The 27,682-nt window shown below is 43.4% G+C and overlaps 1 protein-coding gene across 1 annotated transcript in view; it reads left to right on the forward strand.

Annotated features, from left to right (window-relative positions):
* LOC133028129 (caskin-2-like) overlaps nucleotides 1-27,682 on the forward strand; it is a 52,185-nt gene that overhangs the window by 21,285 nt on the left and 3,218 nt on the right. The window contains exons 4-19 of the mRNA XM_061095323.1: nucleotides 4,805-4,902; nucleotides 6,982-7,127; nucleotides 7,596-7,691; nucleotides 9,068-9,201; nucleotides 13,883-13,991; nucleotides 14,282-14,390; nucleotides 14,572-14,666; nucleotides 16,248-16,365; nucleotides 18,655-18,783; nucleotides 19,947-20,068; nucleotides 20,345-20,426; nucleotides 22,329-22,402; nucleotides 22,489-22,599; nucleotides 24,176-24,277; nucleotides 24,403-24,541; nucleotides 25,357-27,639. Of these exons, the coding sequence (XP_060951306.1) occupies nucleotides 4,805-4,902; nucleotides 6,982-7,127; nucleotides 7,596-7,691; nucleotides 9,068-9,201; nucleotides 13,883-13,991; nucleotides 14,282-14,390; nucleotides 14,572-14,666; nucleotides 16,248-16,365; nucleotides 18,655-18,783; nucleotides 19,947-20,068; nucleotides 20,345-20,426; nucleotides 22,329-22,402; nucleotides 22,489-22,599; nucleotides 24,176-24,277; nucleotides 24,403-24,541; nucleotides 25,357-27,639 (3,947 nt within the window). The remainder of the gene's footprint in view (nucleotides 1-4,804; nucleotides 4,903-6,981; nucleotides 7,128-7,595; nucleotides 7,692-9,067; nucleotides 9,202-13,882; nucleotides 13,992-14,281; nucleotides 14,391-14,571; nucleotides 14,667-16,247; nucleotides 16,366-18,654; nucleotides 18,784-19,946; nucleotides 20,069-20,344; nucleotides 20,427-22,328; nucleotides 22,403-22,488; nucleotides 22,600-24,175; nucleotides 24,278-24,402; nucleotides 24,542-25,356; nucleotides 27,640-27,682) is intronic.

A 27,682-nucleotide genomic window follows, 5' to 3' on the forward strand; every position in this document is an offset into this window, starting at 1 on the left:
CAGGAAATCGACTTTGTTGAGGGTAGAACCAAGAGTTTGTGTAACAACCCTGTCAAATATAAGAATTTGAGAGGCACACTTTATTCTGCGGTAAAATGTCAATTAAATTTAGCATAAATTCTCCTCATTTTACACTTTCTTCATAAGAAACTTGTAACTGAAGCTGCTTTCAGACATTTACTGAACTTCGGAATTATCCGGAGGACACAAATGTCTGAGTCAGTTGCTGGAGAATTTCTCTGGAGTTTCCCCTGGCAGCCCCCCAGGTAAAAACTCCACATAAAGTCATGCATTGACTGGAAGAGCAAAACTGAAAAAACTAAAACCATACAAATGTCTGAGGTGCTGTACACATAGAAGACACCGAGAAGACTTGGAAAGACAACAAGAGTGGAGAGCTTTTGGTAATACAGGTCGACATGTATGCTGATGTGCTGTAAACAAAAACAAATGACCTTAGCAGTGGAATTTATACATTACTGCCTCCTCCATGCTTCACCCCCCCCCCCCCTCACCTGTACACTTGGCAGATTTCCTGTTGTTGTGAATGCGTCTGACCAAAGAATCACCTGCATGGTTCTACATATGGAGAAGGTCCGTCCCCGACTGTGCTGGCATTTTCCGGAATTCATTCAGAGAAAGCCAAACAAATGAACATTTTAAGTATTCAATTCCATCTCTCTCTTCTAATAATCATTCTCTGCTAATTCCAATTTTATAATTAATCGTCCTTTAATCTTATCTTCATTTTCAGTCACGTTGTTTTCAGTAATGAAAAGGTTACTGTCCTTAAACCATGGAAACAGTCATTCGATCAGATCGTTCTTTCATTGAATAAATAAATAAATAAAAAGACTCAAAACAGACGATACGTATCTTAAAATAGTCTCAGTCTAAATAAATAGGTTCATATAAAGTAAACAAGTGTGGAAATGGTGCATTAATGAGACAGGATTTTATTTTTCCCCAAAAAAGTATGCACTTAAAGAGGTGATAGCATGTTTAATTTGTCTTCCTGTGGGTGAAACACTGACTCTTGAACAGAAAGTCGGTCTCGTCCCTTTGGGGGAAGGAACATTGAAAAGTAAAATGGGAACTTTTTCGGCCGCATTTATAAATAACAACTCTCAAACTGCAAGACAAAAATGAATAGACAAATAGGTTAAAAAATGTTTTTTCCCAGATTCATGTTCGAACACATTTTCATATTCAGTGAAATGAATGCCAAAGAGTCAGCAATGAACTTCACATATTTATAGCTTGGAGTACTTTGATGAGTTGAATGCCCGGCTCTCAACACTCGGAGCTCACCACTGGTAGCTGGAGTGGTTTCAGTTGACAGTGTGAAGGTCCATCGCCTAGTGTTGCTACGCCTGTCAAGGTTTCCATTCTTGCATGGGATATCTACCCTCCAAACTATGCGAGCTAGATGCTAGAAACTCGTGTACACTACTTAAACATGTGGAAGTGTGCTGTGTCAAGAGCCCTTTGCTAACCACTGACCAGGAATAGCCAGTGATTAGTCAATTAAACCTGCCATGCAACCACTAATAGTGGTTTCAGGACTTGGTACTTTTTCCCATTTTCCACTATGTTTTTCAAAGAGAGAATCTTAATTCAAGGTGTTCAGCCTCTGTACTTTTTTAAAAACCCATCAGGCATGTGTGTGTGTGTGTGTGTGTGTGTGTGTGTGTGTGTGTGTGTGTGTGTGTGTGTGTGTGTGTGTGTGTGTGTGTGTGTGTGTGTGTGTGTGTGTGTGTGTGTGTGTGTGTGTGTGTGTGTGTGTGTGTGTGTGTGTGTGTGTTTGTGCATAAGTGCAATGTGTGCGCGTGTTGACTTAGGCAGGATGCGTGTGTCTACATGTTGGGTCAATGCAGTGTGTGGGAGGTGATACACAATAGGGGTGTTGAAATTAAACATGTCCATCCATGAGGGTGTATGTGTGTAAGTGATAGACAGAGAGAGTGATACAGAGGAGGGTTTTACCTGTGATATATGAGATCAGTGCGGGAGGGGGGGTTAGAGGAGAGGGGAAGGTGAGCAAACAGTCACTTGTCACTGAGTCAACATCATTCCTGAGAGACAGATTCAGACTGTGCGTGTCTTAGTAAGTGGTGGTAACAGTTGACTCAGTATATGAATAAGGTATGGTCTGCTGGAAGCGGAGATAAAATTATAAATTAAGATGTGTTTGTGGCTGAGCAGCATGGAGGCCTCAACAATGTGACTGATAAGATAAGTCACCTGACTGTCTGGAGATCCCTTAGATTTTGTATGAAGGTACAGACACATCTTCATAATCTCTAAATTTCCTGGCATCCCACTGCGTCACACTGGGAGTTCACCTTAGTAAACCTGTTTTTGGGAGTACCTGGCTTCATAAAACACCCACACACAAAAAAACCACATTAGATAAAAAGGAAGCTATGACCAAATTTGGCTCAAAAGCCAGATCTGAACAGAAATGCGGATTTAGATAATCATGAATTGGTAGATTTAGGATAGAACCAGTCTTGCTGTTTGGACCTGCTTTCAGTCTATAGGATAAACTATAGACCGATTTCCTGTTCCAGCTCAGTACCTGTAGTTTTATTAAACTTCTTATTTAACTCTCAGAAAAAGGTGGGTTCGCATGTATTCATTCAAATACAGCCGGCATCTTCAGTCTGGAAACCACTTTGGTATCATTGATTGACTTCCCATAGAAAAACCATTGGCCCGTGTTCACACCTGGCATTAGAATGTGTCTCGAGTGACCACTTGTGATCGAATTTCACTTCCTTGCTCCACACACAAATATACATGTAGCTACATTGTTTCCAAATGCAATGTTTTTAGCAGTCTGACTATGAACGGTACGTCTTTTGTTTGTTTGAAATAAAGTAAAAATATAATGAAAATCTCTGTTGATCCTTAATGTATCTGACAAAAAGAGAAGAATAAAAATAAGCAGACCACCTCGGAATAAGGTCTGAGTGAATGAATCTCAAATGCGGTCTCAATGCGTCTTGTGTGGGTTCATACCTGCAATTACAATCAGAGCACCTGAGACAGATGTTAAAACCAGGTCTAAACAGGTCCATTTCTGTTTTTGGTTGTGAGTTACCTTTTCTATGTCCAAAAGCAACACAATGGCAAAGTTGTATTATTCTGTCTGTAAAAATGTCCCCCTTTACTGTCTGCAGTTGTCCCTTATTTCTTAACAGCAGTTAAATCCATGTTGTGAGCCTGTAGAGGTAAAGAGAGTTCATTAGCTTTACCAGTTACCTGTACCAGGAATTCAGCTGTACTGCTTTACTCTCTCTATAGGTGCAACATTCTCTGTTTTGTTGTTGTTGTTGTTGTCTGCACAACCACAGTGCATTCTGTTATATATCCCCATAAATACTCTGCTATTTACGTACTATTGGCTTCATACTTAGGTTTAAGACGTGATAAAAACAATCCCACATGCTGTTTTAGTGTATTTAATAGCATGGTAAGGAATTTTGGACACAGCCATTTGCTGATTGTGCAAAAGGTAAAGATGTTGTGTGGCGATCCTGGAAAAGCAAACAAGAGCAGGCTTCTCTGAAAATGAGCAACTGATACTTCTCACCCCCTCCCAACGGCCCTCTCGTCAAAGCTATGCACCCAAAACACATGAACGTGAACTGTCTAGCATCTGCTAGAAGTTGACTTTTCCGAGACGGGGTATGTGTCTCTGGCTGAAGACTCTTGTCATGTGTAGTGTGAGCACAGCTACACAGGTCGGTTAGGATGAAGTGATTGGTTGTGTTTATTACAGTCCTATGAGGGCCACAGACGCACAACTTTATTCATGGATGGCAATCAGGGCGTGAAGAGGATTTCAGTGTTTTGAAGCAATCAACCATGCAGCGGGAAGAAAGCCCCAGTTATGTCCAACAATAATTGAATCCAACCGTCTAATTGATCAAACTTCTCAATGTTTCATTGTCCATGGAGGGTTCAACTTCTGTGGTACTGGCTGTAGACCTGCTAATGTAGCTGGGGATGCTCTGTTTCCTCAGGTCAGACTTGTTGCCCCGGCCAGCTTTTGTCTGTTGCAGCTCGAACACTGCAGCTGTTTAACCCCAGTTTAACTAACACAAATGTGACACTGTTTAATTTAAAGTGTACCCGTAATTACTTGGAGCAACATAATTTGGTTGGTCCACTTAAAAGGGCAGAGTTGGGTATCCAACCCTAACTGAGACAAGTTTCACAATACCTTACATTACAACATGAGCTACGGCGTTCACGGAAACATACAGCATGATAGAATGTTTGTTTGTCGGTGCTGCTTCCAGTGAAAGTATCATTATGTGCTGAGACTATCACAGTAAATTCTCTCCTCAAGTGTACCCGAGCTGTTTATCACCGCTGTTGCCCGGGAGCTCGGGTCCTGAGGCTGTGCGAATTCACCTGAAAGCACCCCCCCCCCCTCTACGTTAGTTATTATTTTGTTTTCCGACTTGATGGAGGTGTGTTTTAGCTCTGGCTCTGCTCGTGTGTTGCCTCGGAGGGTTACATTCCCTAGAACACTCACGTTGTCTGTGTCGCTCCAAGCGAAAGAAAACTTGTTGCCAAGAATTTATGTCTTTAATTTCTCCCTGCTGCAATCTGACAGACAACCGGAGACAAACACACGCACATTTAATTTCTATCGCTTAGATGAACTCGCACACAGACACAGAAACAAACACTCCTATCATCTCAGTGTGATTTATAACCCCACTCCTTCTTTCCTCCCTTCTGTCTCACGTCTTTCCCCCTCCTTCCCCTACCTCTGTCTCATCTACAGCTTCTCTGCCCTGCACCATGCTGCTCTGACAGGAACCACGGAGCTGCTGTCCCTGCTGCTGGAGGCCCAGGCCACGGTGGACATCAAGGACATCAACGGTAGAATGATGCAGATGTTAACCAGCTGAACCACTGTCCCCAGACTAGCCCATAACTTAGAAAAAAGAAAAAAGTTTATGTCTGAGAAGTCAGTTGAGGTTTAATCAACCCTGAAACTTTCTCAATAGCTTTTCTGACACTCTCAGCTGAAAATAAGTTGGACTCATATGAATAAATATGTTTTACTTTGAAGTCTGCCTGCCATTCATTGACAGCAGTGCAGCGACAAATATCTCCAGACCTCAAGTGGAACAGATTTAGTCGAATTTTTGCTGGAGTGGCATCTCAGCTGCCCAGACAAGAGTTATACAGGACTCGTAACCAAATCTCTGATGCCTGTGAGGTCAGCGATAGATTCAAATAGTTACTCTTTCTATTAATGTTAATTTTACCGCTTGCATGCCAACTTGTCACATTTTCGTACTCGAAGGTTTCCTGCAGCCTGTAACAGCAGCCTCACCATGAAAATAAAAATTGCTTATGTCAGAGAAAAGTATTACACTTAAATGAAATACGACATTAACCCCTCAGGGAAGGAGAGCTGAGGCACTATATTCCACAGCAAAAGCAGTCATTTCATGAGTGAGCCCACTGTAAGTTTACTAACTACTTCCCAAGGCGAGTTGTGTGGAGATTTATCCGACTCTGTAGTAATTAATCAGAGCAGCAAGATGAAATGTATACCCTCAGTTGGGAAATTATGAAGTGAGCAATTTATCTCTTCCATTGTTCCCTTTCAGAGTTAGAGGATCAAATAAATGGCGAGTTTCAAAATGATCTGGTTTTATCTATTGAAATGAGAAGGTGACATTTTTCTTCCGTCAACTGGAAAATGTCAAAACGAACAATTCATGTTTATCTGCATGCATTGTGTGCATATGCAAATCTCTGTCGTATCCCTCCGTGCAGTAGTGCTCCATTTTTGTCCAAACCATTTAGCATTACATTTAGGTGATGATGGGGAAGTAAACTGAAATGACACTCAGTAGAGCGCATATCTCCGTCGAGGCTGAACAATCCTGCACATGTTTGTCAGATCTGGATTATTATCTGGATCGGCCCCAGACTGCACGCACTCATTGATCTTAACACCATAAATTGCAATACATCAAAGCCGAAACCTTACTTACTCAGAGATTGTTGAAAATGTCAATCTTTCAATGTTATGGAAAGTGATATACAGTTCCTGGAGCCGCCTATATAACTGGATCCACACCAAAAATGTAATGGGTTCATCTCTGGCCCAGGCCACATCGCTCCACATAGTTAGGTGTCAAATCATTTCTGTACTGTTGACAAATTAAAAGACAAAACAATCTGACGTGAATGAAAACACAATCTCCTTGGTTTAATAATATTTTTTTAATTAATGCTCAAAATTGGAGGTGCAGAAGTACAGATATCCTGACTTCTAGTCTAGTATGAAATGAGCCTCTAAAACAGTACATCCTACACAATACAGCTCAAAGGGTTGACCATACTGTCTGCATTCCATGTCCGCTGAGAGTTGTGTACCCGGTCTGGTCACACGTACATGGCGCATGGTTCCATTAATTCTTAATTGGGGGTCCATGCATGCATAGCTGATCCCACATTCCAGTAGGTGGATATAATGTACGTGGCACATTTACAGTCTACGCTTACAGTCAGCCTGGTCACAGATTCTGGGGTCTGCATAGAGGTCCGTATGTACATTGGTGGATGACGACATTAATGTCTTGAGGACCATACCGGTCCAGTCGAGTGACAGACTTGGAAATTATTAATTCTTCTTCTTATATTAGTTTACTTGGTAGACAGAGACATCTTTCAAACGTCACGCCCCAACTTTGTGACTCATATTTTTGTTAAAAATGTGTAATGTCAAAGCCTAAACCAAGATAACCTGATAGCCCTGGTGATGTCAAATGACATCACCAAAGCTCTGTCAGAGCAACAGAGGACATATGACAACTGTTTTCACAGGCAGGCTTGCTCACCCTGTGACTAGTAAATTAACTTTGACATCTATGATCGGTATTGCACATCTCACTGTCTTTTCTCTCTTATCTCATTGGATCCTCTTGTTCCTGTCTCTAGGCATGCGTCCCCTCCACTATGCAGCATGGCAGGGTAAAGCCGACTCTGTCTTATTGTTGCTAAGAGCCAACGCTTCAGTTAACTCCTCTTCCCATGATGGACAGATACCGTTACACCTCTCCGCTCAGTATGGACATTATGAGGTGGTGAGTGCACGCACCTCAGCAGCCAAAGGCAAAGTTTCAAGGCACTGCCAGTCCTCACATTTCACTGAAATCTACCCCCTTTGTGTCTCAGCCTGTATTGTCCACCAACAATACCAGTAATACCATTAATGCAGTGCCACAGGTTTTTCACCAGGGTCTACAGGCTCTGAACACACACATTCCGTTCTTCCAGCCTCATCTGTTGGGCTCCTGGAATGTCTTAACGGAAAGATGCACATATTCACACACTGACACACACAACAACATGTAAGCCATAGCCAGTCCTGACCTCCATGGTAATACTGACACAGGCTGGACTAGAGGTATCGTGTTCCTTAACTTCTCTTCAAAGAAAAAAAAGAAATCAACACACACACACACACACACTCAATGTTTTGGGAAGATTGGAATGTGACACACATGACGTGATGTCACTTATGTTGTTCTTGTTTTCTCTTTCACTCTCAGTCTGAGATGTTGCTGCAGCATCAGTCGAACCCCTGCATGACGAACAAGGCGAAGAAGACTCCTCTAGATCTGGCCTGTGAGTTTGGGAGACTGAAGGTATAAAAACATTTGTGGAGAAGTTTGTGTGTGTGTGCATATGTTATTCATTTTGTAACACATAAGAATGTTGATATTTCATTTAAAAAGTACGTTTTTGCCATTTTGTACAATCCACACAATGTATTTGACAGACTTAGTTTGATAAGATTGATGTGTGTCCCGTCAGCATCATCAATATCAAAACGTAGGTGCAAGAGAAACAATGTTTATACACAGAAACCATACATATCTTATTTTCCACATACAAAGTGCTATAGAATAATACAAGATGAGGCTGATGTAATATAATTAAATAATATTAATTACTAATTCAAAATTATGAATATAAAAATGTGATGAGAGAGTAAATTTGTTTATTGGTTTATTTATTAAAATGAAACCGTACAACAGGATGCACAAAAATAAATAAATAAAATAATCATATTCGAAACCATATAATAATAATGATAATACAACAAAATGTAAATGATAATGAAAATGCAACCACATCTGATCTGAATTAGTCAGTTTGTCTTTAAAAGGCTTCTGGAAGGAGACCGGTTTGATCTGTTTGATTTTAATAAACTATTTCCAGGCCTCTATAGAGAACCAGTGCCATATGGAGAATGTTGTCTTATTGCAGCTCTTTTCATTGAGAAACTGGGAGACTTAACCTCCATGAAATGATTTGCTTCATTCATGTAGTTATTCTAATCCAGTTATTTACAAGTGAAAACATCCCTTTTAGTCCTTTTCTGATGGGATCGTTAAACATCTCAAACATGAACTACGGCTTAGATAAAGCAACCCAGATAAACTAAGCTTCTTTGATGAAAGGGCCTTAGACTTCAGTCGGTCTTTTTCGATCCACACACACTTACACACTCACACACATATCCACCGATGTCTGTCACACTGGTGGATAAGCTTGGCTGTGACATGTGTAGCTGGCCCTATAATTCAGAATTAGACACACACATACACACTCTTACCATGACTGTTAAAATGTTCTCTCATCTGGTATAAGTTTGTAGTTTGGCTTTGAAAGAACAGAAACCCGGGGCTCTGACCCATTGTGTGTGTGTGTGTCTGTGTGTGTGTGTGTGTGTGTGTGTGTGTGTGTGTGTGTGTGTGTGTGTGTGTCTGTCTGTCTGTGTGTCTGTCTATGTGTGCTTCTGTGTGTGTATGTGTGTGTTGTACCCTTGGACAGCTGCTGAGTAGCGGATAAGCTTCTCTGCACTACGTTGACCCCATATACAGCACAAGTCACCCAATCTAGCTTGGTTTTGCATATATATTGATATGTCGCTAACTCGTTAAGTCTTGCCCCAATTCTGCCACTCTGCTTTTCTTAAAGCCAACTCTTCATTTTGACGTGTTTGATTTGTCTTTAGGTGACTCAGTTGCTGCTGAGCAGTAACATGGTGACGGCGCTGCTAGAAGGGGACGGAGGGCTCGACTGCCTCGACTCTCCAACCACTACCCCCCTCCACCTGGCATCCAGGAATGGACACAAAGACATCATCAAGTAAGATGACAGGAAGGAGCGGTCTGCACTGTAATAGACATCTGTCTACCCTTTCATGTCTCTGACAGCTTCTCTCTACTTCAACTACTGCTACTGCCAATACAGCTGTTACTGCTGCCATCAATACTGCTGCTACCACCAGTCCATCCTTTACATTACTGTTACCACTACTACTACTAATACCACTACTGTTATGGCCACTACTACAGCTCCTTGCTCTTCTACTGATACTACTTCTACTGCTCCTATATCGTCTACTAATACTTCTACAACTAACAATACTGCTACTTCTGCCAGTGATACTTATGCTACATCTGCCACATTAATAGTTTTTTACTGCTACTATTAATAATATATTACTGCAGCTGCAACCTGTGCTACTGCTAAAGCAATTACAACTACTACTGTTGCAACCATTGCTACTACTACTCTGAGTCCTACTACTAACTAGTTGTGCTTAGACTGCTACTACAACAATTATCAATACCACTACTAATACTATTATTACTACACCTGGTGGTATCTCAGATATGACTGCTCCTTATACAACAACTTGTGGACTGCTACTATTACTTATACTAGCGCTGCACTCCCCACTAGAGTCACCCAGGCCGTTTTTGGGCACGAACTCTCAGAACGTCCCAACAATTGGGTCATCAACGGAACCGTCTTCAACACACCGACATGCTCGTGGTGAATCCTGCAGAGGATCTCCTGCTCTATTCCAGCATGGGCACGGACATTATCTGGAGTTTTCACCAGGGGGCTAGCAGGAGAAACTCTGGACAATGTCTGGATCCTCTCACTCAGACATTTGTGTTCTAACATACAGCCATTTGCGGAGATTGTCCTCATTTCAGCTTGCATCTAAAAGCAGCTCTATTTTTTCTTTGCTGCTACTGGAACTTATATAATTTCTACTGCTGATACTACTGCAACGTATACTATTGCTAATGCTACTCCCAACACTGCTGTTGGTGCCACTATACGGTAATCTCACAGCTTATTGGCTGTCGTCTGATGACGAATTAGCCTCTGGGGGCTCCGGCTGATGCATTTTAGTCAATGTGTTCTGAGTCTTTTGCTCTCCACATGGACTGTTTACCTGTACTTTCCTGCTCAAACGTTTGAGCAGGCAAACTTCAAATGCAAACCAGAGGGCTTTCCACCCCAAAATGTTGTCCTTCACCCACAGATTCTGTTTATTCACATGGAAAGTCTGTTTATAGAAATGACTATATAGTAACAGCACTCCAGCTAAAACAACTACTTCAACTACTGCTGCCAATGACAGTACTATACAGCTACTAGTGACACTTAAACCACCACTAGTTTGGCGACAACTATTTCTAACACTATAGCTATGATTAGAGCCGTCAGTGCTATCACTACTACTATTACTTTACATCCCCTTTACAACTACCCACAGTACTAACTGCTTGGACTCTTGCTGGTGCAATTACTACCACTGATCTTATAATGAATACTGCTACTATGATTGATACCACACAGAAAACATGTGTGTCAGTCCTTGATGCACAGCTGCAGGTCCTAAACATTTCTCCTCAGGTAGCAAACCCCGTCAATCTCCAGCTGCAACATACCACTCTGTAGAATGCGTCTTAACACTCTTCAGGCAGCTTATAGGGACTTGGTGTTTTCTAAGCCAGCAAATGTGAAAATATGTACTTAGCCAAGTCACTCCACCCTGCCTCTCAGACATGCAGCTAACGACTCCCATCCTCGCTGAATTATCAGGAGACTTCTGCTACGCCCTCCTCATCCTCCAATCTGCCTCCCCTGAACTGGAATGTTGAATAGTAATAGAAGTTTATTCAGAGTTTACTCAGCAGAATTTCCCTGCAATCTCCCACTAAGGGATTTATGTCTCTTAAAAGACTGCCATACTTATGCATCAGACTTCTACTTAGTTTTTATGCCTCTGTGCCTGCAACAGCCGCAGCTGGAGGCATTATGTTTTCACATTGTCTGTCTCACTCTTGTGAAAACAATATCGCAGGAACACCAGGGCTAGTGTTTGTTGGTCACAGTTCAAGATCCCTGTGACCTCACATGATATGTCTTCACAGAAATCTTGGCCTGGGTCTTGTACTTATTGAGAAACAGCGTAAACTGCACATGCATTTCACTGCTTGTTTACAGCTGTACTGCTCAACTTTGTACTCTCTGTTCTGGTTTGCAGCCTCACCCTCTCACACCCAGTACACACACACACACACACACACACACACACTTCTTACATGCTGAAATGTCCCTGAAGATGCTGCACCACATGTGTCACAATATTCTACCTGAAACTTCTCGAATTTACTGCAGATCTTACACAGAGATGGCAAATCACAATTTTCTAATCTGTGAGGATAGTTTCCACACACATCTGCACATATGTATAGAATTGTGTGCAATACCATCATTTCAATAAACAGATTCTCCATGAGAATGCTTATCTGTAGGGGAGCGGCATTATTTTTGGGCTGGAAGCCTTCTAGTTTCTGTCTCTAATTTGACCAATCCCATTTCAGTATAGGCTTTAGTTTCCTGTAGGGAAACAGTCTGTGTTGAGAGCATTGACTGGAGTGAATTCTGCTTCAATATAGAGACTGTAGCTGTTAGTGAGGTTAGCCAAAGTGTTGCCTGGAAGTAAAACACCTACAAGACATCGCTGTTTGTGTTTTGTGTGGGGAAATGTTCAACGTGTGCGATAAACTAGTCAGCAAGTCCCCAACATGCTGCTCACCCCTCTCCTCCATATTGGCGTACTTATGTCTGCTTTTAGCCTTCTGGTTCACAAAAAAAGGAAAATTCCCTTATTATCTACTCACCCCTATGCTGATGGAGGGTCCACAAAATACTTTTGGAGTTTCAGGTGTTAACAGCATTGCTAGAAACTACTGATATTTTCCTTGGAGCCACGTTCACGTTCGCGATAGCATCACTACGTAAGGTAGTGGACATTTAGACTTTAAGAAATGGTTTAAATGACACCGTTTCAAGTCAAATTTTAATGTCTGGGCTTTTTGTTTTTTTTTTACATTTGAAGAAGTGGTCACCAGTTACCTTAATTGTATTGAATTTGACTGCAACACTGTTTACCACTTTCTGAGTGAATTTACATGTGTGGGTGAACTATCCCTTTAACAAGTCTAGCACTGTTTGCCCTGCTTATCCTGATGGCATGCCACTACACGCAGTGCAGTTTCTGTAGAATATATAGTATGAACGTAAACCAACTGCTTATCTGCAGCACAGAGAAGAAGTCTAGGCTTAATGACAGACATTTCAGACATTCAGCCTTCTCAAAGTTTCACATCAGCCAGATTAACACTGCTGCTGCTGAGCAAAGGGAGAAGCTGCCGATTACAAAAGGTTCGCTTCAGTCTCCTTTTTTCATCACACTGCATCACGTGTTAAGATTTCTCCTATCTATCCTCCTTAGGTGCCCTAAGGAGGGCATGTGAAGATCTTGTCATGTGAAGCTACATTTACATGTCATTAGTCACCAGTAGGCTTTTTACCCACACACAGTTCAAGCACAATTTCCACTCACTTTCGTAATACTACGGATTGTTATAAAATTACAAGTTATGTCTCATATAATATTGACTTTGCTGAATTTGTGAGAAAAATTCATGATTCTTTGCCCTAAAGTAATAATTTCATCATCGTCTCATAGCGTTCCAACTATTCTGAAACTCTTTTTTTTAAACTAACAGTTGCCCTGATAACAGATGTCAAGCAGATGTGAGCCCAAGTTTAAGTTGCAATATTATTGGAATTTGTCTTTAATGTTACAAGAAAAAAGTCGGAAATGTACAAGAATAAAGTAATATTACACATCATAAGTATCAGGACTTTGAAAAGATTGGGAAAGAAACATTCTAGTCTGAAGAAAGGACCACACAGATTTGCCTATTCAAAGTGGTGTCGTAGTGTCTCAAGAGATTTGTTCAAGATTTTGGATCCAGAGTGAAATTCGGGCAAGCAGAAATTCTACTTGTATTTCCCCAAAACATTTTTTTATTTATTTAGTTTTTTTCTTGTTAAATTCCAACTTTATTCTGGTAATATTATCTCTTTAATCTCAAACACTATTGTTTTTCACTTTAAGTGGCCATAAGACTTTTTCAAAAACCACAATGTTGTCTCCATGTTCCTTGTTGCTATGTAGCCTGTAACTGATGCTTTAACACAGTGACTTATTATGTCTAACTCCAATTAGTCTGACAGCTGGATACATACTGTAACTCTGAAGAAAGCAGATACAGAAGAATAGTGTCCTGTGACCTGAATGTGCTTGCAGTTAACATGCACAGAAAAGAAAACATCGTGCACACGCATGAAGCTGGATAATAACTTGAAAGTAGAGTTTCAGTGTTGTTTACATCTTCATAACCTGATGCAACCTTCACATAGCGAGTCCAGGACCTTCTCCTCCTCCGCGTGTACAATTCTCTGGATCCAACGCCATCAGCATTCCTACATCTGACAGGACCGGAGAAGCATCAGTTATCTCGTGTGTGGGGGTGGGTTGATAAGTGGGGGCGTATAGGTCTTAATGAGATTTTGCAGATGTCTGCAACAGTCTAGTGGACTAATCTAAATCTGTTTGTGAGAGTTCCCCCGGCTCTTACACATACATGTTTCTGATTTGATTTCATAGGTTGCTGCTGAAGGCTGGTATTGACATCAACAGATCCACCAAAGCGGGAACATCGCTGCATGAAGCTGCCCTCTACGGCAAAACTGAAGTTGTGCGTCTGCTGCTTGATGTAAGTGAAAATCCATCAGCTCATCAACTGTCTACACCACTTATTTTTTCAGGGTTGTGAAGAAAGCAAAGACGACACAAATATATGTTCAGTTCAGCTGATGTGGGATTTCGAAGGCTGACCGTGCTATTTTTATTTTGAAGATGCAGAGAGACAAAGCTCAAACCTTCACACCGCACACAGTGTTATTCTTTAATGAAGGAGGGAGGCTTTTAAGGGAGGGCTTGTTTTAAAAGTGCATCTCACCCACAGTGATCCTAATGTGTGTGTGTGTGTGTGTGTGTATTTAGGCTGGCATCAACGTGAACATGCGCAACACTTACAACCAGACAGCTCTGGACATCGTCAACCAGTTCACCACTTCCACAGCCAGCAGGGAAATCAAACAGCTGCTCAGAGGTGAGTAGCTCTCGTAACAATGTGTGTTTGATACAGTGCTTGATATTAGTGCTTCCGTGAAATTTGTATTATTGGTTTAGACAGAGACAGGGAATGGATGATAATTGGCAGAGAAAAGGTGTAAAAATAAGTAGTAAAATAAGCAGATGATGTGACTCTATATCTATCTGTGTCTTTGCAGAGGCATCAAGTTCTCTACAGGTCAGGGCGGTGAAGGATTACTGGAACCTCCACGACCCCACGGCTCTTAACCTCCGGGCTGGAGAGCTCATTATGGTACACGTCTTTGTCTGCGTTGTTTATGTTTGTTGGAGCAGGTCCCTTTTTTGGCCGTCTACCACAAGAAACAGGAGGGTCACCCTGCAGCATTCTTGGTTTTGCTTGATGAGTTTCCTCAGCATGCTCACACTGCTGCTTTAGATAAACAGATAAGTTGTGAACAGTGGCTCCTTACCTGCCTTATTTATTTATGAAGCAGAAACATATTTTAGCACTGAGACATTAAGCAGGAGACGGTGGCAGTGAATTTAAGTGCTCTACACTTTTTCAGCGGTATTGAAAAAATTACTCAGGCAGAACCCGTTAACATGGGTTACACAAACCATTTTCAGATATTACCTCTGGAGGAGCACGACTGTAAACTATTGATGTCGCTGTGGTTGTGGCGGATGTCAACAGCACCTTCCAGAAACCTCTGCCACACAAGTTATGAAAGACAATGAGCTGTAATTTATCCGGGTCCAACACGTGAGCTGTCATGTCTGTCGACCAAGAATTTGTCAACTGTTTGATCATCATCTCAAAGAACAAAGATACTGCTCTGCCTGATCTTTAGCCGATAAACGATTAAGTCAGAGAGAAAAGAAATTACAGAGGACAACATGATGTGTGTTCTGAGTCATTGTGAACAAAACACATCTGTTAAATGAGATGACAGAAAGTTTCAAAAACATTGCAAGTTTGCTCCTGATGTTTCAGGTTAAGTGATCTAATTTAAAATAAAATATAAGGCATGAGCTCTGGTAACGTTTGCTACTATAGGGGAATTGCAGCAACACTGATGATACACATATCTACACAGCTCTATTTGTAGGAGTTATCTACAGTGTATATATAATGTCCTTGGCAGCTGCTGAGAAAATCATTTGGGCTAAAATTCCCTCTCTTCCTTTTTGCGGCTGCTTCTTTCAGTGGCAGAGGAATCACAGGCAGTGTGAGGATTAAATGATGCAGACTTTGTTGTGGTGGATTGGTGTGGGATGTTGCAGGAATCATTTCCTCTACTCTGAGCGGGAGAACACAGCACAGAAACGGGCACAGACTTGTTGCCGTCACTCTCTCATTACCGGTGTTTGCTCACCTCCTCCACGCACACAAGCAGGAGTTTTGCACTAATTCACGTGGGTGAACATTTGTGTGTTTACATGCTTACCGATGTGTATTTTGATATCTTGATACAAGTCTTTGTAACGACCCTGACTCCTGTATGAACTTGTGCGTTGTTGTGCAGTACTGTGTGAGAAGGCGGGCAGACGTGGTATTTTGTTAACACTCACAATGAATATAATCTGTATTCTCATTGGCTCTCTCATTATGGTTTTAAAAGCATGCCTGGAGGAGTCGCACGCATGACATGCATTCTTAAGAGTCGATGCACAGTTGACAAAGGGAGAATGTTCCACTACAATTTAGGCCTTCACTTTGTCATGTTAATTATCTAATAGTTACTATTGCATTGTTTTACAGGGATTGTTTATATTCTATAGAAGTCTAGGGATTGTGCAGTGTTGCAATGGTAATGCTGGTTGCAGTGACACACGCAGGTCTCAGCTGATGCTCATGATTTGTTGGTGTCAGGTGGTGGAGCAGCACGCAGACGGCCGGTGGAAAGGTCACGTCCACGACACGCAGCGGGGGACGGACCGAGTGGGCTTCTTCCCGCCCTCAGTGGTGGAGGTCCTCAGCAGACGAGCAGGTAGACAATTAACAACACGCACACAACATCGGCACAGACTTTTAGTTCAGAGTTTTCCCTGCGAGCACTCTGGTGAGCCCATGTGGGAATAGAACAAGAAAATGTCAGAAGGATTTACTGCGATAATGTGACGGACGGGAAAATGGAAAAACGCGTAGTGCCAATGTTGATATGCTGTGAACATACCATGTGTTTTCTGCAGCAGAATTCATACGTTATGTCCTGCCTGTTCTCCCCAGCAGCCAACCCTCACCTGAATGCTCCTGTTTTTCTGTTGTTGCACATCTGACCTGGACCCTCTACTTTATTGATTGTGTTGTTCAGTTCGGACTTCGTGTCTGAAAACGGCTTAAGATGCAATGAGGTACAAATACAATGTTTACATGAAGAAAGGACAGACCAGTCCACGGAAGCATGTTTCTGTACAAAGTAACAAGAATTTAACAGCTTATTAACATGGGTTTCAAAATATGAGAAAGACATGAACATTTTTTTTTAAATAAATTAAAGAATAAAATATTCTTCGGCCACCAGGTATAAATGCATTGGTATTTCAAAGCATATACGTTTTCTCCACCTTAAACAAACAATGATTTCCAATCATGTGTTTTTCAGCCTACCCTACATACATAACTTACCATACAAAAAATTATAATTAATAGTCCATGGACACCACAGCAGGTGTGCGTAGGCTTCACGCAGCAATAATTAACTTTTAAATCAAAATGTTGCAATGTGGAGAAAATGAGGACAACTCCACAGCAGCTGCAGCTGACCGACACTGACAAAATCATTGGTTGCTTGGCAACACAGTAGTTGCCTCCTTTGCACTAAGTGTTCCATAAACCTGTCTGAACATCACTCGGGAAAGTCCTCCGCTCTTCTAGATCCAGCTTCTCTTCTTGGTCCAACTCAATTCAATTAAAACGAGTCCACTCAGTCCTCTGCTCTCACTGGGTTTTCTAACACTGAATGAGCTGAATGGGCTCGACAGTAACAGCAGGAAGTAGCTGCACGTCCCACTGATGGTACAAGTGAACATTGAAGTCACAACTGAAGGAGCCACCATCAGTATTTTAGCACTTAGCATTAGCAACAAGGCAGGTATGTTTCAGTTGGGATACTTCACAAGGTTGCTGGATGATATTCAAAAATACTATAAAACAGGGCAGGTACACAAAAACAGCTTTGTTACAGATTATCGTTATACTCTGGCCCAGGGCCAAATTAGACTTGTTCATTGGGGGGGTTGAGGTGACAGGGCTAACTTGACCCAGGTCAATGGTCATATCTGAGCTAAGAATATACTGTATCTCGCCACTTGTACACGAGTGCTTTGTGTCATGTTGGCATGCGTGATCACTGGAGGCTTCAGCGTGCTTGTAAAGATTTAATCCCTGAGAATAAAAGAAATATGAGCCCTATGTTTGTTTTGCAGCCGTGAAGTCATTGACATTCAAACTGTGGGACGAGCACAGTGAGGGCCTCAGTAACAGCAACATACATAGACACACACACACATACACACACGCACGTGATAAATCACTTCTAGCTCCTCAACAAGCCAGGCTTCAAACACACACACACACACACACATTAGACACTCACACACATTAATAGGATTACTATGGCCAGATTGCCGAGTGTCAGCTCAGTGCTAAAACCCTCACAGTCTACGTTGGGATATTATGTGCTGTGACTGTGTGTGTGTGTGTCTGTCTGTGTGTGTGTCTGTGTGTGTGTGTCTGTGTGTGTGTGTCTGTGTGTGTGTGTGTCTGTGTGTGGGCGCATGCTCATGCTTGCGAGAGAAGATACAAGAGAAAGAGAGTTTGACTTAAAGTCGGTGACAGGCTCTTTGCTTGTGATGCAAACTCAGCAATGTGTGTGTGTGTGTGTGTGTGTGTGTTTGTGTGTGCGAGCGTGCCTGAGCTCTGTGATAATGTCAGTGGTGTCAGCAGCCGTAGACCAACAACAAAGTAAGCCCTCTCTGCGTCGTTGGTGATCTTACACTCTCTTTCAGCAGCTTCTTATGTAACACCAGAGAGGATTTGCAGTGAATTGCCCTTTTTCAGCTGTTGTTCCATCTACTCAACAAACAAGAACACGTGATGAAGTTCACAGTGTGGTCTCCGGGCTCCAATGAAGGTGGCGTTCACCGCGGTGTTACAGCGTGTTCGCATACCTATGCATGCACGCCAAACTGACACCCACACACACGCATGTTCTTGATCGACTTTCCTTCACTCATGCATGTCCACCTCAAGCCAAACCTGTCTCCCTGACCCATAGGGGGCACTCTCTCCCGTCAAGCACCACTGCCTTGCCACCGACAACACTTTGCGTCCAGAGCTCCGCCCTCAAGCCATGGCTCCACCCCTCAGTCTGACGACTCATTCAGCCTCGGCTATGATCCAGCAGGTACACACACGCACACACACACAAACACACATGCGCGACGGCCCCTGTTGTTGTCCGAGTTTCTTTTCACCACCTTTGACACAATCACGCCCTCCCAGGTTTTCACATTTCCCTTCCAAACAACCCCCCACCCCCCCCCCGATCTTAGCTTCCACTCCATCAGTCCTGTGGTGGGCGTCATAGATCCACTCCCGGCTCTGCAGTGAGTGCAGGGCAACCGTGAGTGTGCACCTAAAGTGTGTGTGTGTGTTTGTTAGGTGTGCCACCTGGCAGTCCTGCTAGCCCCACTCAGGACATTTGGGTCCTCAGGAGCTCCCCCACTGGTAAGAGTGTGTGGCCCCAAACAAACCCTGCAATCCCCCCCAAACCCTGACCCTGTGTGACCCTCACCAGCCTCCGTCCCCTACCGTTCTGATTAACAGGGCTGCTTTAAGGAAGCTTATTCCCATCTTTATCCTTTTATATCCCAAAGTCTTGACCTCATGATGTCACCCTGCAAATCCCCACCCGCACTCCCGACACCTCCCTTGCCATCCGCTCCCTCAATGATCCAGTAACTGTAACCATAGGTGTTTTCTTGCAGCAGGACATAATGGTAAGTGACCAGTCATCATTTAGAGTCTTAAATTCTGTGTTACTTCTGATTTACTGGATTCATAAGTTAATGTTTGGGTTGCTTGTGTGCCTTCCCTCCACCATGAAGCCTTTACATTAAAAATTAAAAAATAATTTCATACAGTGGTAAGTTATGATATGTATGGTTGTAGTTTTTATTTTTGCATTTTTACTTTAATAATGACAGAAATAATGCAACCTCTGGTTCCTATTAAATACAAAGTCATTTAAAAGGGGCAATATGTAAATATTTTAAAAATCACGAATTGTTCTACTTACCTTTCTCTAAATAATATATAATACTTGAGTTTATTACACTTTGGACAGCACTGTTTACACCTGCCCTAAGTCTTTAAGCTAAGCTAAACTAAACTGATTGCCTCCCAGCACTAGTCCCATAGACACTCAATCTTTTCATCCATCTCTTGGGAAGAAAGAAAGAGTTTTGTCGGTGAATAACACGCTACAGTCGTGCTCTCTCTCTTCTTCTTATTTTACCCTACAACCTCTCTCTGTTTTCTGTTTCCCCTCCGTCATTTCTCCCTCAGGTGACAGACACAGTGTCGGCAGTGCCGGCAGTGTGGGCAGCAGTCGCAGCGCCGGTAGTGGCCAGAGCTCGGAAAGCAGCCACAAACAGAACGGGACTCGCCACAACGCTGACACTGGCAAGGTATTAACATGACCTGCGAACAAGTTCAAGCCATAGATCTCTATACTCTTGTAACACTATAATACACACTGCATGTCAGATGTTTGATCCCTCAATCTTGAATTCACTCCATCACAAGTCTTCAAATGATTTTTTTCTTGTTGAAACATGACAGATTCTTTTCACTAGTATAAAGTAGTGATTTTTCAAAAATAATGGATTAATATCCACTTGCCTATGTGGATATTTTCAATGGTTCACCTGCATGTCAACTTCCTCCATGTTTTCTGTATGCAGCTGACTCCCTCTGCTGGTGAATCAGGAGACCACATCCACCTTGCAGGAGCAGATCGCAGCAAACAGGCTGATGGATCCACAGGTAAGTCACAGAAAGAAATATCACTCATTTTCTTCCTCAGTGTGATAATAACAGTGTTTATTCAAATGATATGTGTTTTGTCTGTCTAGATACCTTTTTCAAAATATCAAAGAGAGTTTTCTCTTGTCATGTTTATGACATTTTCTTTTAAGGGTTTGACTTCATTCTAATAGTATTCAGTTTCTCTTTACTTTCATACAAATGTTTTATTTAAGTCTTGAAATATGACAACTTTAGTGTTTGCTTCTCAAATTAGATTTTTCTCCCTGTTTCCGTTACTATTATCATTTAAGTTAATTATTATGATAATTTACTTTCTCCAAATGCTTGAATTCTCAGACACTTTACCCAGTGGTGAGTGGTCTTCGTAATCCATTGTACCTCTCATTTTTATTCTGAAGGGTTAAAACATTGACTTCTATCTATCTATCTATCTAAATCATGGTTGTGCAAAAGAAAAAGCTCATAATGACAACAAACACCATTTCATTATTTGACTCTAAGATGCATTTTGAGGATTGAGGTTTACATTGTGGTGAGCAGCTTGATCTTTAACATCACTTCACCTGAGGAATGCAGTGAAAGACGAGTGCATTTGTTCTGCAGATTGAGTTTTTACTGGCATCTGACTGAAAGGAAATGAAAAGGAGGGAGAGAGAATGGACTTAACCTTGCGTCACCACAGAAACCAATAAAACGACTGGCTTCTCCCAGTGACGCAGCCCACCTTTCTGAGGAAACACTACAAACCAGTAAACAGTGGTATTCTCCATATTCAAGCCTTGATTTCTGCAGAGGGGGCTTCGCAAACATTACAAAATCATTTGCTAGTTGGAGCCAAAGGTCACTGCTTACCTCGGGGTAAAAAAACAGAAAGGAGGCCCGAAGGAGTGAAGAACAAGAGAAATTAGGAGTGGAGTGGGGGGGTGGTCAGGGGGAGGAGACAGGCAAAGAAGCAAAAGAGGCAAAACATGTCTGTTAAAGGAAGAAGAAGGACAGAATACAAGAGCAGGTTAACTGAGTAAACTGAGGAAGAGTGTGAAGTATTTGTGAGAGATCAGGAGGAAGGATGAAGGGCCAAGTATCAGGAGCTCTGCCACTCTTGTTCTTCCTGAAGGGTAAGAAGTCATGCACTGATTTGATGAGATATTTTATATTTTCATTAAATAACATTTTACAATATTTTTGTTACAATGTCGAGACAAAGTGGAAACAGTGAAGATTAAACTCAATGTTCCGAGCTTCAGTGTAGAATTAAATAGGATCTGTCTTCTGGTTGAAAATGAAAATAATTACAAGTTCATTTCATGAATTTTATTCTAATATTTTTGTATAATATTGACATGAGTGGATTGTACCCACTTGATTGTTTCCCCTCTGTGTCGGGCTTTGTGAAGAGCAGACTCTCTCCTCAACCCAGAAGTTTATGAAGTTTTGTTTCTCGCCCTGAGGACAAATACCTCTCTTCATGAGATGCTGTCTGACCTGCGCTGTGGAGGTTTAATTTCAGACCTAGCAGCAAAACTGAGACTCCAACAAGACTGTGCTAGAGTCACGTAGAGAATGGTGTGGTCAAATAATTTCCTTGAACAAAAGGAAGCAATGAAACGGAAAATGGTGGAAAAGGTGCTTTCCTCAGAGATGTGTGGTTATGTGTCCTGCCTGAGAGATGAGTCATGTGTTCAGTGAGCTTTCGGATCAGGTAGATAACAAAACTGTTCAGACCGAACACGCGCACACACACTTGCAGACACCTGTGTGGTGTTTGTTTTTGTATTACTTCACTGCTTGTGCATCTGACACATGTTAATTAAGTCTCTGCTCTGCCAACAGTCCTTTCGTGGTTCCTTCACTAAATAAAGCATCTGTCGCCGTGTGGGATTGATCATGTGTGTTTTGTAGGTGGCTCCCGCCGGCAGGTCAATGGCACTCCTCAGAAAGGCTTCGTACGACCAGAACACCTTCTGGAGGGCAAGGTGAGTTGAGGGAAGTTTAGTGTGTGTGCGTTTGTGTGTGTGTGTATGTGTGTTAAGTCTCATACATCTCCCTCCTCTATTGTTAGGACTCTGAGGCCATCTACCAGTGGTTGTGCGAGTTCCAGTTGGAGCACTACACATCCAATTTCATCAGCTCAGGATATGATGTGCCAACCATCAGCAGGATGACCCCAGAGGTGTGTGTCACAGTCACATTGAGCATCTTGCAATTATTGGTGTAGCTTGTTAACTTGGTTATTTTTCTACAATAATAACTGCAAAGAAGCAAATGAAGAAAAGCATTTCAACCCTAGGTCGACAAGTACAGTGAATTTAAAATAAAAGATTGTCAGTAAGAAGGAAAATACCAAATTGATAAATATGTTTCCAAATGTACCTTACAATGCGGTAGAAAGCCAGAGAAGCTGGCAATGTTGAATTTAGTCCTCAGTTTTAAATTGCATGAATATGATATTATTGATGATTACAAAATTCCGGGAATATTCAAAGTTGGAAACTTTCCATGGGAATTAACGGGAATTAGCGGAATATACGGGAATTAAAGGGAATTAACGGGAATAAACTGGAAATGTACACAGCGTTTCCTTCTACATTGGATGGGGTGAAATGTCTCCACACATGAGATAGTGCACGTGGCATTGTTGTCTAGAATAAGAGGAGAAAAAAGGTTTGTAAAAAAACACTAATGCAATGCCAGAGATATAAATAGTTAGCCAAACAATTGGAATCGTCTGTAAAAATATTTTACAATTGATGGATAAATGAATGGAAATAGGCTAGATGAACAGATGAACAATCCTCAATCAGCATGCTAATATATTTTCCCGAGTAATATCATCGAAACTTACTTGACTAGTCCTGCACACTACAGCAGGCCTCAATAGCCCTGCTGTAGTATGCAGGATGCTGGGAATTATCTGTGCATTTGATGGAAGAATGCACAGTGGAGGGTTGAAATTCAACGTGCAGCGTGTGCTGCATTCCATACATCTTTAAAATAGAGTTTTGAGTGATGTTTTTATTGCTCAGCGTTTAATTTGCATAGTTTTTTTTTTTTTCAAAATTCCTAAAATCATTTTACAAAACATTTAACACAATGTTCAGATTATGAAAAGAGAGGGACAACATTTCTTGTTTGTGATCTGACAGAATCCAATTGTTGCATTGTTCTCCCTAATGAGCAACAACTTTTGGTATTTGATAAACACTCCTCTTGGTTTTTCAGTTGGATTGATGACATGAATAATGGTTTGGGAAGAAGAAAATCACTTTCTGCCCTCCATCAAATGTTTGTGACTTCATATACAAACTGGAAGAATTGTCCCTGGCTTTTCCACAATTTGAAATGTTGTTGTTTTTTGTAAAACGATTTTGTGTTTTGACATTTAGCAGCATCCTATATTCTATAGCTCTTTGGTAACACGTGGACAAGTAAGGTCAGATCGTCCACTACCCAGAAGGTTGGTGGTTCAATCCCCAGCTACTCCTCTCCCCAGGGTCCTTGAGCAAGACACTTAACATTAAAGTGTGCGAATGATGTGTGACAGAAAAGCGTGACAATTGTGGAATGGATATTTGTGTAAAGCTCATTGAGTTGTCATAAACAAATGATATAAAAGCAGTCAATTTACTGCTGTGATGGTTAAATAAAATGAGAACTCAATTTTTCCTCTGTCCTGTTATTTGTTTTGCTGATTTTGTGTTGTTATTATTAAGTTGTTCATTGACTGGCTGTTTCCATCTGTTCTCCAGGACCTGACAGCCATCGGAGTGACCAAACCTGGCCACAGAAAGAAGATCTCTACGGAGATTGGAAAGCTCAGTATCCCTGAGTGGCTGCCTGATTACACTCCTGTGAGAAAACTCTTCTTTTGTCACATTGTTACGTTCACAAAATGTGTCTAGCTTCTCAAATGGTCAGTCATATAAATACACAACACACAGGATGATCATGTCTCTGTTGTTGTTTGTTGTGGCAGTCGGACCTGGGGGAGTGGCTGAGCGTTATTGGACTTCCTCAGTACCAGAAGAGATTGTGCGACAACGGCTACGACTCCATCACTATTGTCAAAGACATCACCTGGGAGGACCTGCAGGAGATAGGCATCACCAAACTAGGTGAGGGATGAGACCAGATGATATTTCCTGTTAATGTTGTGATCAAAAGGTGACAATGTTCCATTTGAGGCAGTTTTACTTTTTACCAGCTGCACACAAACAAACTTTACAGTCACACAACATAGTGTAGTTGAAGCCTCTGATAGACACGAACCTTACTATCACATGTCTTAATTAATATCTTACAGATTCATTAGAGACATGGCAATTTGAATAGACTACGTTAAAGTGAAGACTTCTGGTCCCAAGCTCTTGTCCTTGAATCTATTTATAGTGGTTATTCAACCATTATTGAGTTGTGGGGTGGCTGTAGCCAATTCCAGCTGACCTTGGGCGAGAGGCGGATACACACTGAACAGACAATCACAGGACCAACATTTTGACATCTACGCACAATTACTTCACAAATGAAGCTGTGGCGATGAAGAACTGGCAAATTTGAGATACAATTATTATTATCCCACACACATGCACAGACACGCACAGGCACACTCATGCAGACACATGCAAGGGGAAATTTAACCCCTGCTTTTAACCCATCGTGCAGGACACACAGAGCAGTGGGCAGCCGTGCAGATGTTAGGGGAGTAAGGTGCCTTGTCGAACCAGAGACCTTTTCTGCCCATAGTCCAAGTTTCTGCCACTAGTCCACCGCCTCTCCCAATAGACAAGTCCTGCAGGCCGACAGGTTCACAGAGCCTTCTTGCTGCTAGGTGCTAACACCTGAACCACCTTGTGCTGCCTACTGTTTACCAATTATTACATAAACCTGACTTGTATGCTCTTTAGGCTTTAACGTCATCCGTTTGTTTCAGGTCATCAGAAGAAGCTCATGTTGGCAGTGAAGAGACTTTCTGACCTTCAGCGCTCTCGTAACAATGCCGACCGAACCGGAGGTGGCACTCTCAGACGGAAGCCCCCCGGCGTACTGGAGCTGGTGGCTATCGAACACCCTCCAATGCACAACGTGCACGCTCACGTACTCTCTGACGCCCCGTCTGACACCTGCTGCTCCTCCCCTCGCACCCCCAGGGCCCTCCTCTCCTTCCAGGACAGCGAGCTGAGCGCTGAGCTGCAGAGTGCCATGATAGGCAGGGCGGGCGGAGGAGCCGGAGAAGCATTCGGCATCAGGGGGGTGAGCTCGGCAGCAGCCATGACGGCAATGTCCGTGAGTCAGGAGAGCATTAGTGTGCGGTCACGTGGCTCAGGGAATTCTGGGAATTCTGGGAATTCTGGAAATTCTGGAAATTCTGGAAATTCTGGAAATTCTGGGCACTCTGGGCATTCTGGAACTTCTGGACATTCTCATGAGCACCATGTCATGCCGTCATCAGCCAGAGCAGCCAGTCGGTCTGAGGAGAGTCTGGAGAGTGGAGGGAGCGAGGAGGTCAAGCGAGGAGGAAGAAGTCCTGGAAGCCGAGGGCGACAGAGACCCACCGAGATGTGGGATCCCCAGAGTCGGTCTGCCACTCCCAGCAAACTCCCCTTCTCACCCCTCACACCCCCGCTGACCCCCAGCAAAATGCCTCGCTTTGCCTACCCAGCTGTTCCACCCAAGGCCAAACATGTCCAGTCTAACCGCCTCTACCAGCCCCAGCACCAGCCGTCCTCCTCACCATCCTCTCCATCTCCACAGCCGTCGCCCACACAGAAGGCCTTCAGTTACCTGCAGGCTCTGGCAGGAGGCGTCAGCGCGGCGCCACAGGGTCTCTCAAGGCCTCTGGCAGGGGCCGTCCCCGTGATGGGACCCCGGCCTGGACAGGTCCAAGCTGACGGCGCCCAGAGGGGCCCGCACAAGAAACGCGCCCAAAGCCTCACACGGTACGCCCTGTCCGACGGCGAGCCGGAGGACGACGACCTTGCTCCGTCCAGCTCAACTGCTTCCTCTGTAGCCATGCCTTCCTACGCCACGCTGTCCCGCAGGCCGGGACGCGGGCACACCAGCGCCATGGGGGCCCAGCGGCAGATCAACCGCAGCCATTCCTTCGCCGTGCGCTCCCGACGCAAAGGGCCGCCCCCGCCGCCACCGAAGAGGATGAGCTCGGTAAGCGGCGGCCCACCGTGCCAACCAGGAAACTGGAAAGAGGCAGAGCCAGAGGGGATGGGAGGCCAGGAGATCGAGAGCGTTGGCAGCGTGAGGAGCATCGCAGCCAGGCTGGAAGGAAGCAGCAGTGGCAGCAGCAGTCCATCGAGGAGGATCGACATTCCACCGACCCACATCCCCATCACCCCTGTCTTCAGCCCTGTTTACTCACCGATTCCTTCTCACATCATCCTCCAGCACACAAAACCTGTCCCTGCCTTGGGCTTAAGTGGCTTAAGGAGGACAGGAAGTGAGAGGGCAGAAGGAGACGCTGACAGACATAGAAGCAGAACTACAGAGGGAACACCTGAAGAGAAGGAGAGAGACAGAAAAAGCGATAGAGTATCGAAGAGTGCTAACGCGTCTCCAAAGCGCGGCTCAGGTGAGCACCTGCCCTTCGCTGAGGAGGGGAACCTGACCATCAAACAGCGGCCCAGGGTTGCACTCGTCCCCCAGGCAGACGCTGATCTGAAGACTCCTCCTGAGGATCCGCTCCAGAGTCCAAACGGCCTGGAGGTCCCCGAGTTCAACCTGAAGGAGTCTGACACGGTGAAAAGACGGCACAAGAACAAAGACAAAGACGCATCCACGCCAGAGGAGGCGTCCGCTCCCACCAGAGGGGACCTGAGGACGCTGAGCGATGAAGAACCTCTGAGAAGCATTTTCCAGAGAGTTGGCTCCATGGGAAAAGGCCCGAAGCCTCAAGTGTTCTCTAAACCATCCAGTCCTCTGAAACAAGCCGCTCACAGCAGACCAACCACCCCGCTGACACCAGCCTCTCCACTAAGAGCCAGCGCACAAACAGCCATTCCTAAACTAACCAGCATACAGATTCACACTGTCTCACCGAAGCTGGGTGGCAGCATACACACACACACCTGTATACCCAGTCCTAAAGCTGGGAAACCTCCTCAGACAATGGGGTCCAAGCCTGAGAGTCCACAGAAAGCTGCGGGTGTGTGTGCATCTCCTCTGCGACTCCCTCAGCACGGCTCGGCCTCGCCATCAACAGCGGGTAACACTGACCACTGATACAATTTCCAAAGAAGTTTAAATTA

The sequence above is a fragment of the Limanda limanda genome, chromosome 21 (assembly GCF_963576545.1).
Source record: "Limanda limanda chromosome 21, fLimLim1.1, whole genome shotgun sequence".
Classification (NCBI taxonomy): Eukaryota; Metazoa; Chordata; class Actinopteri; order Pleuronectiformes; family Pleuronectidae; genus Limanda; species Limanda limanda.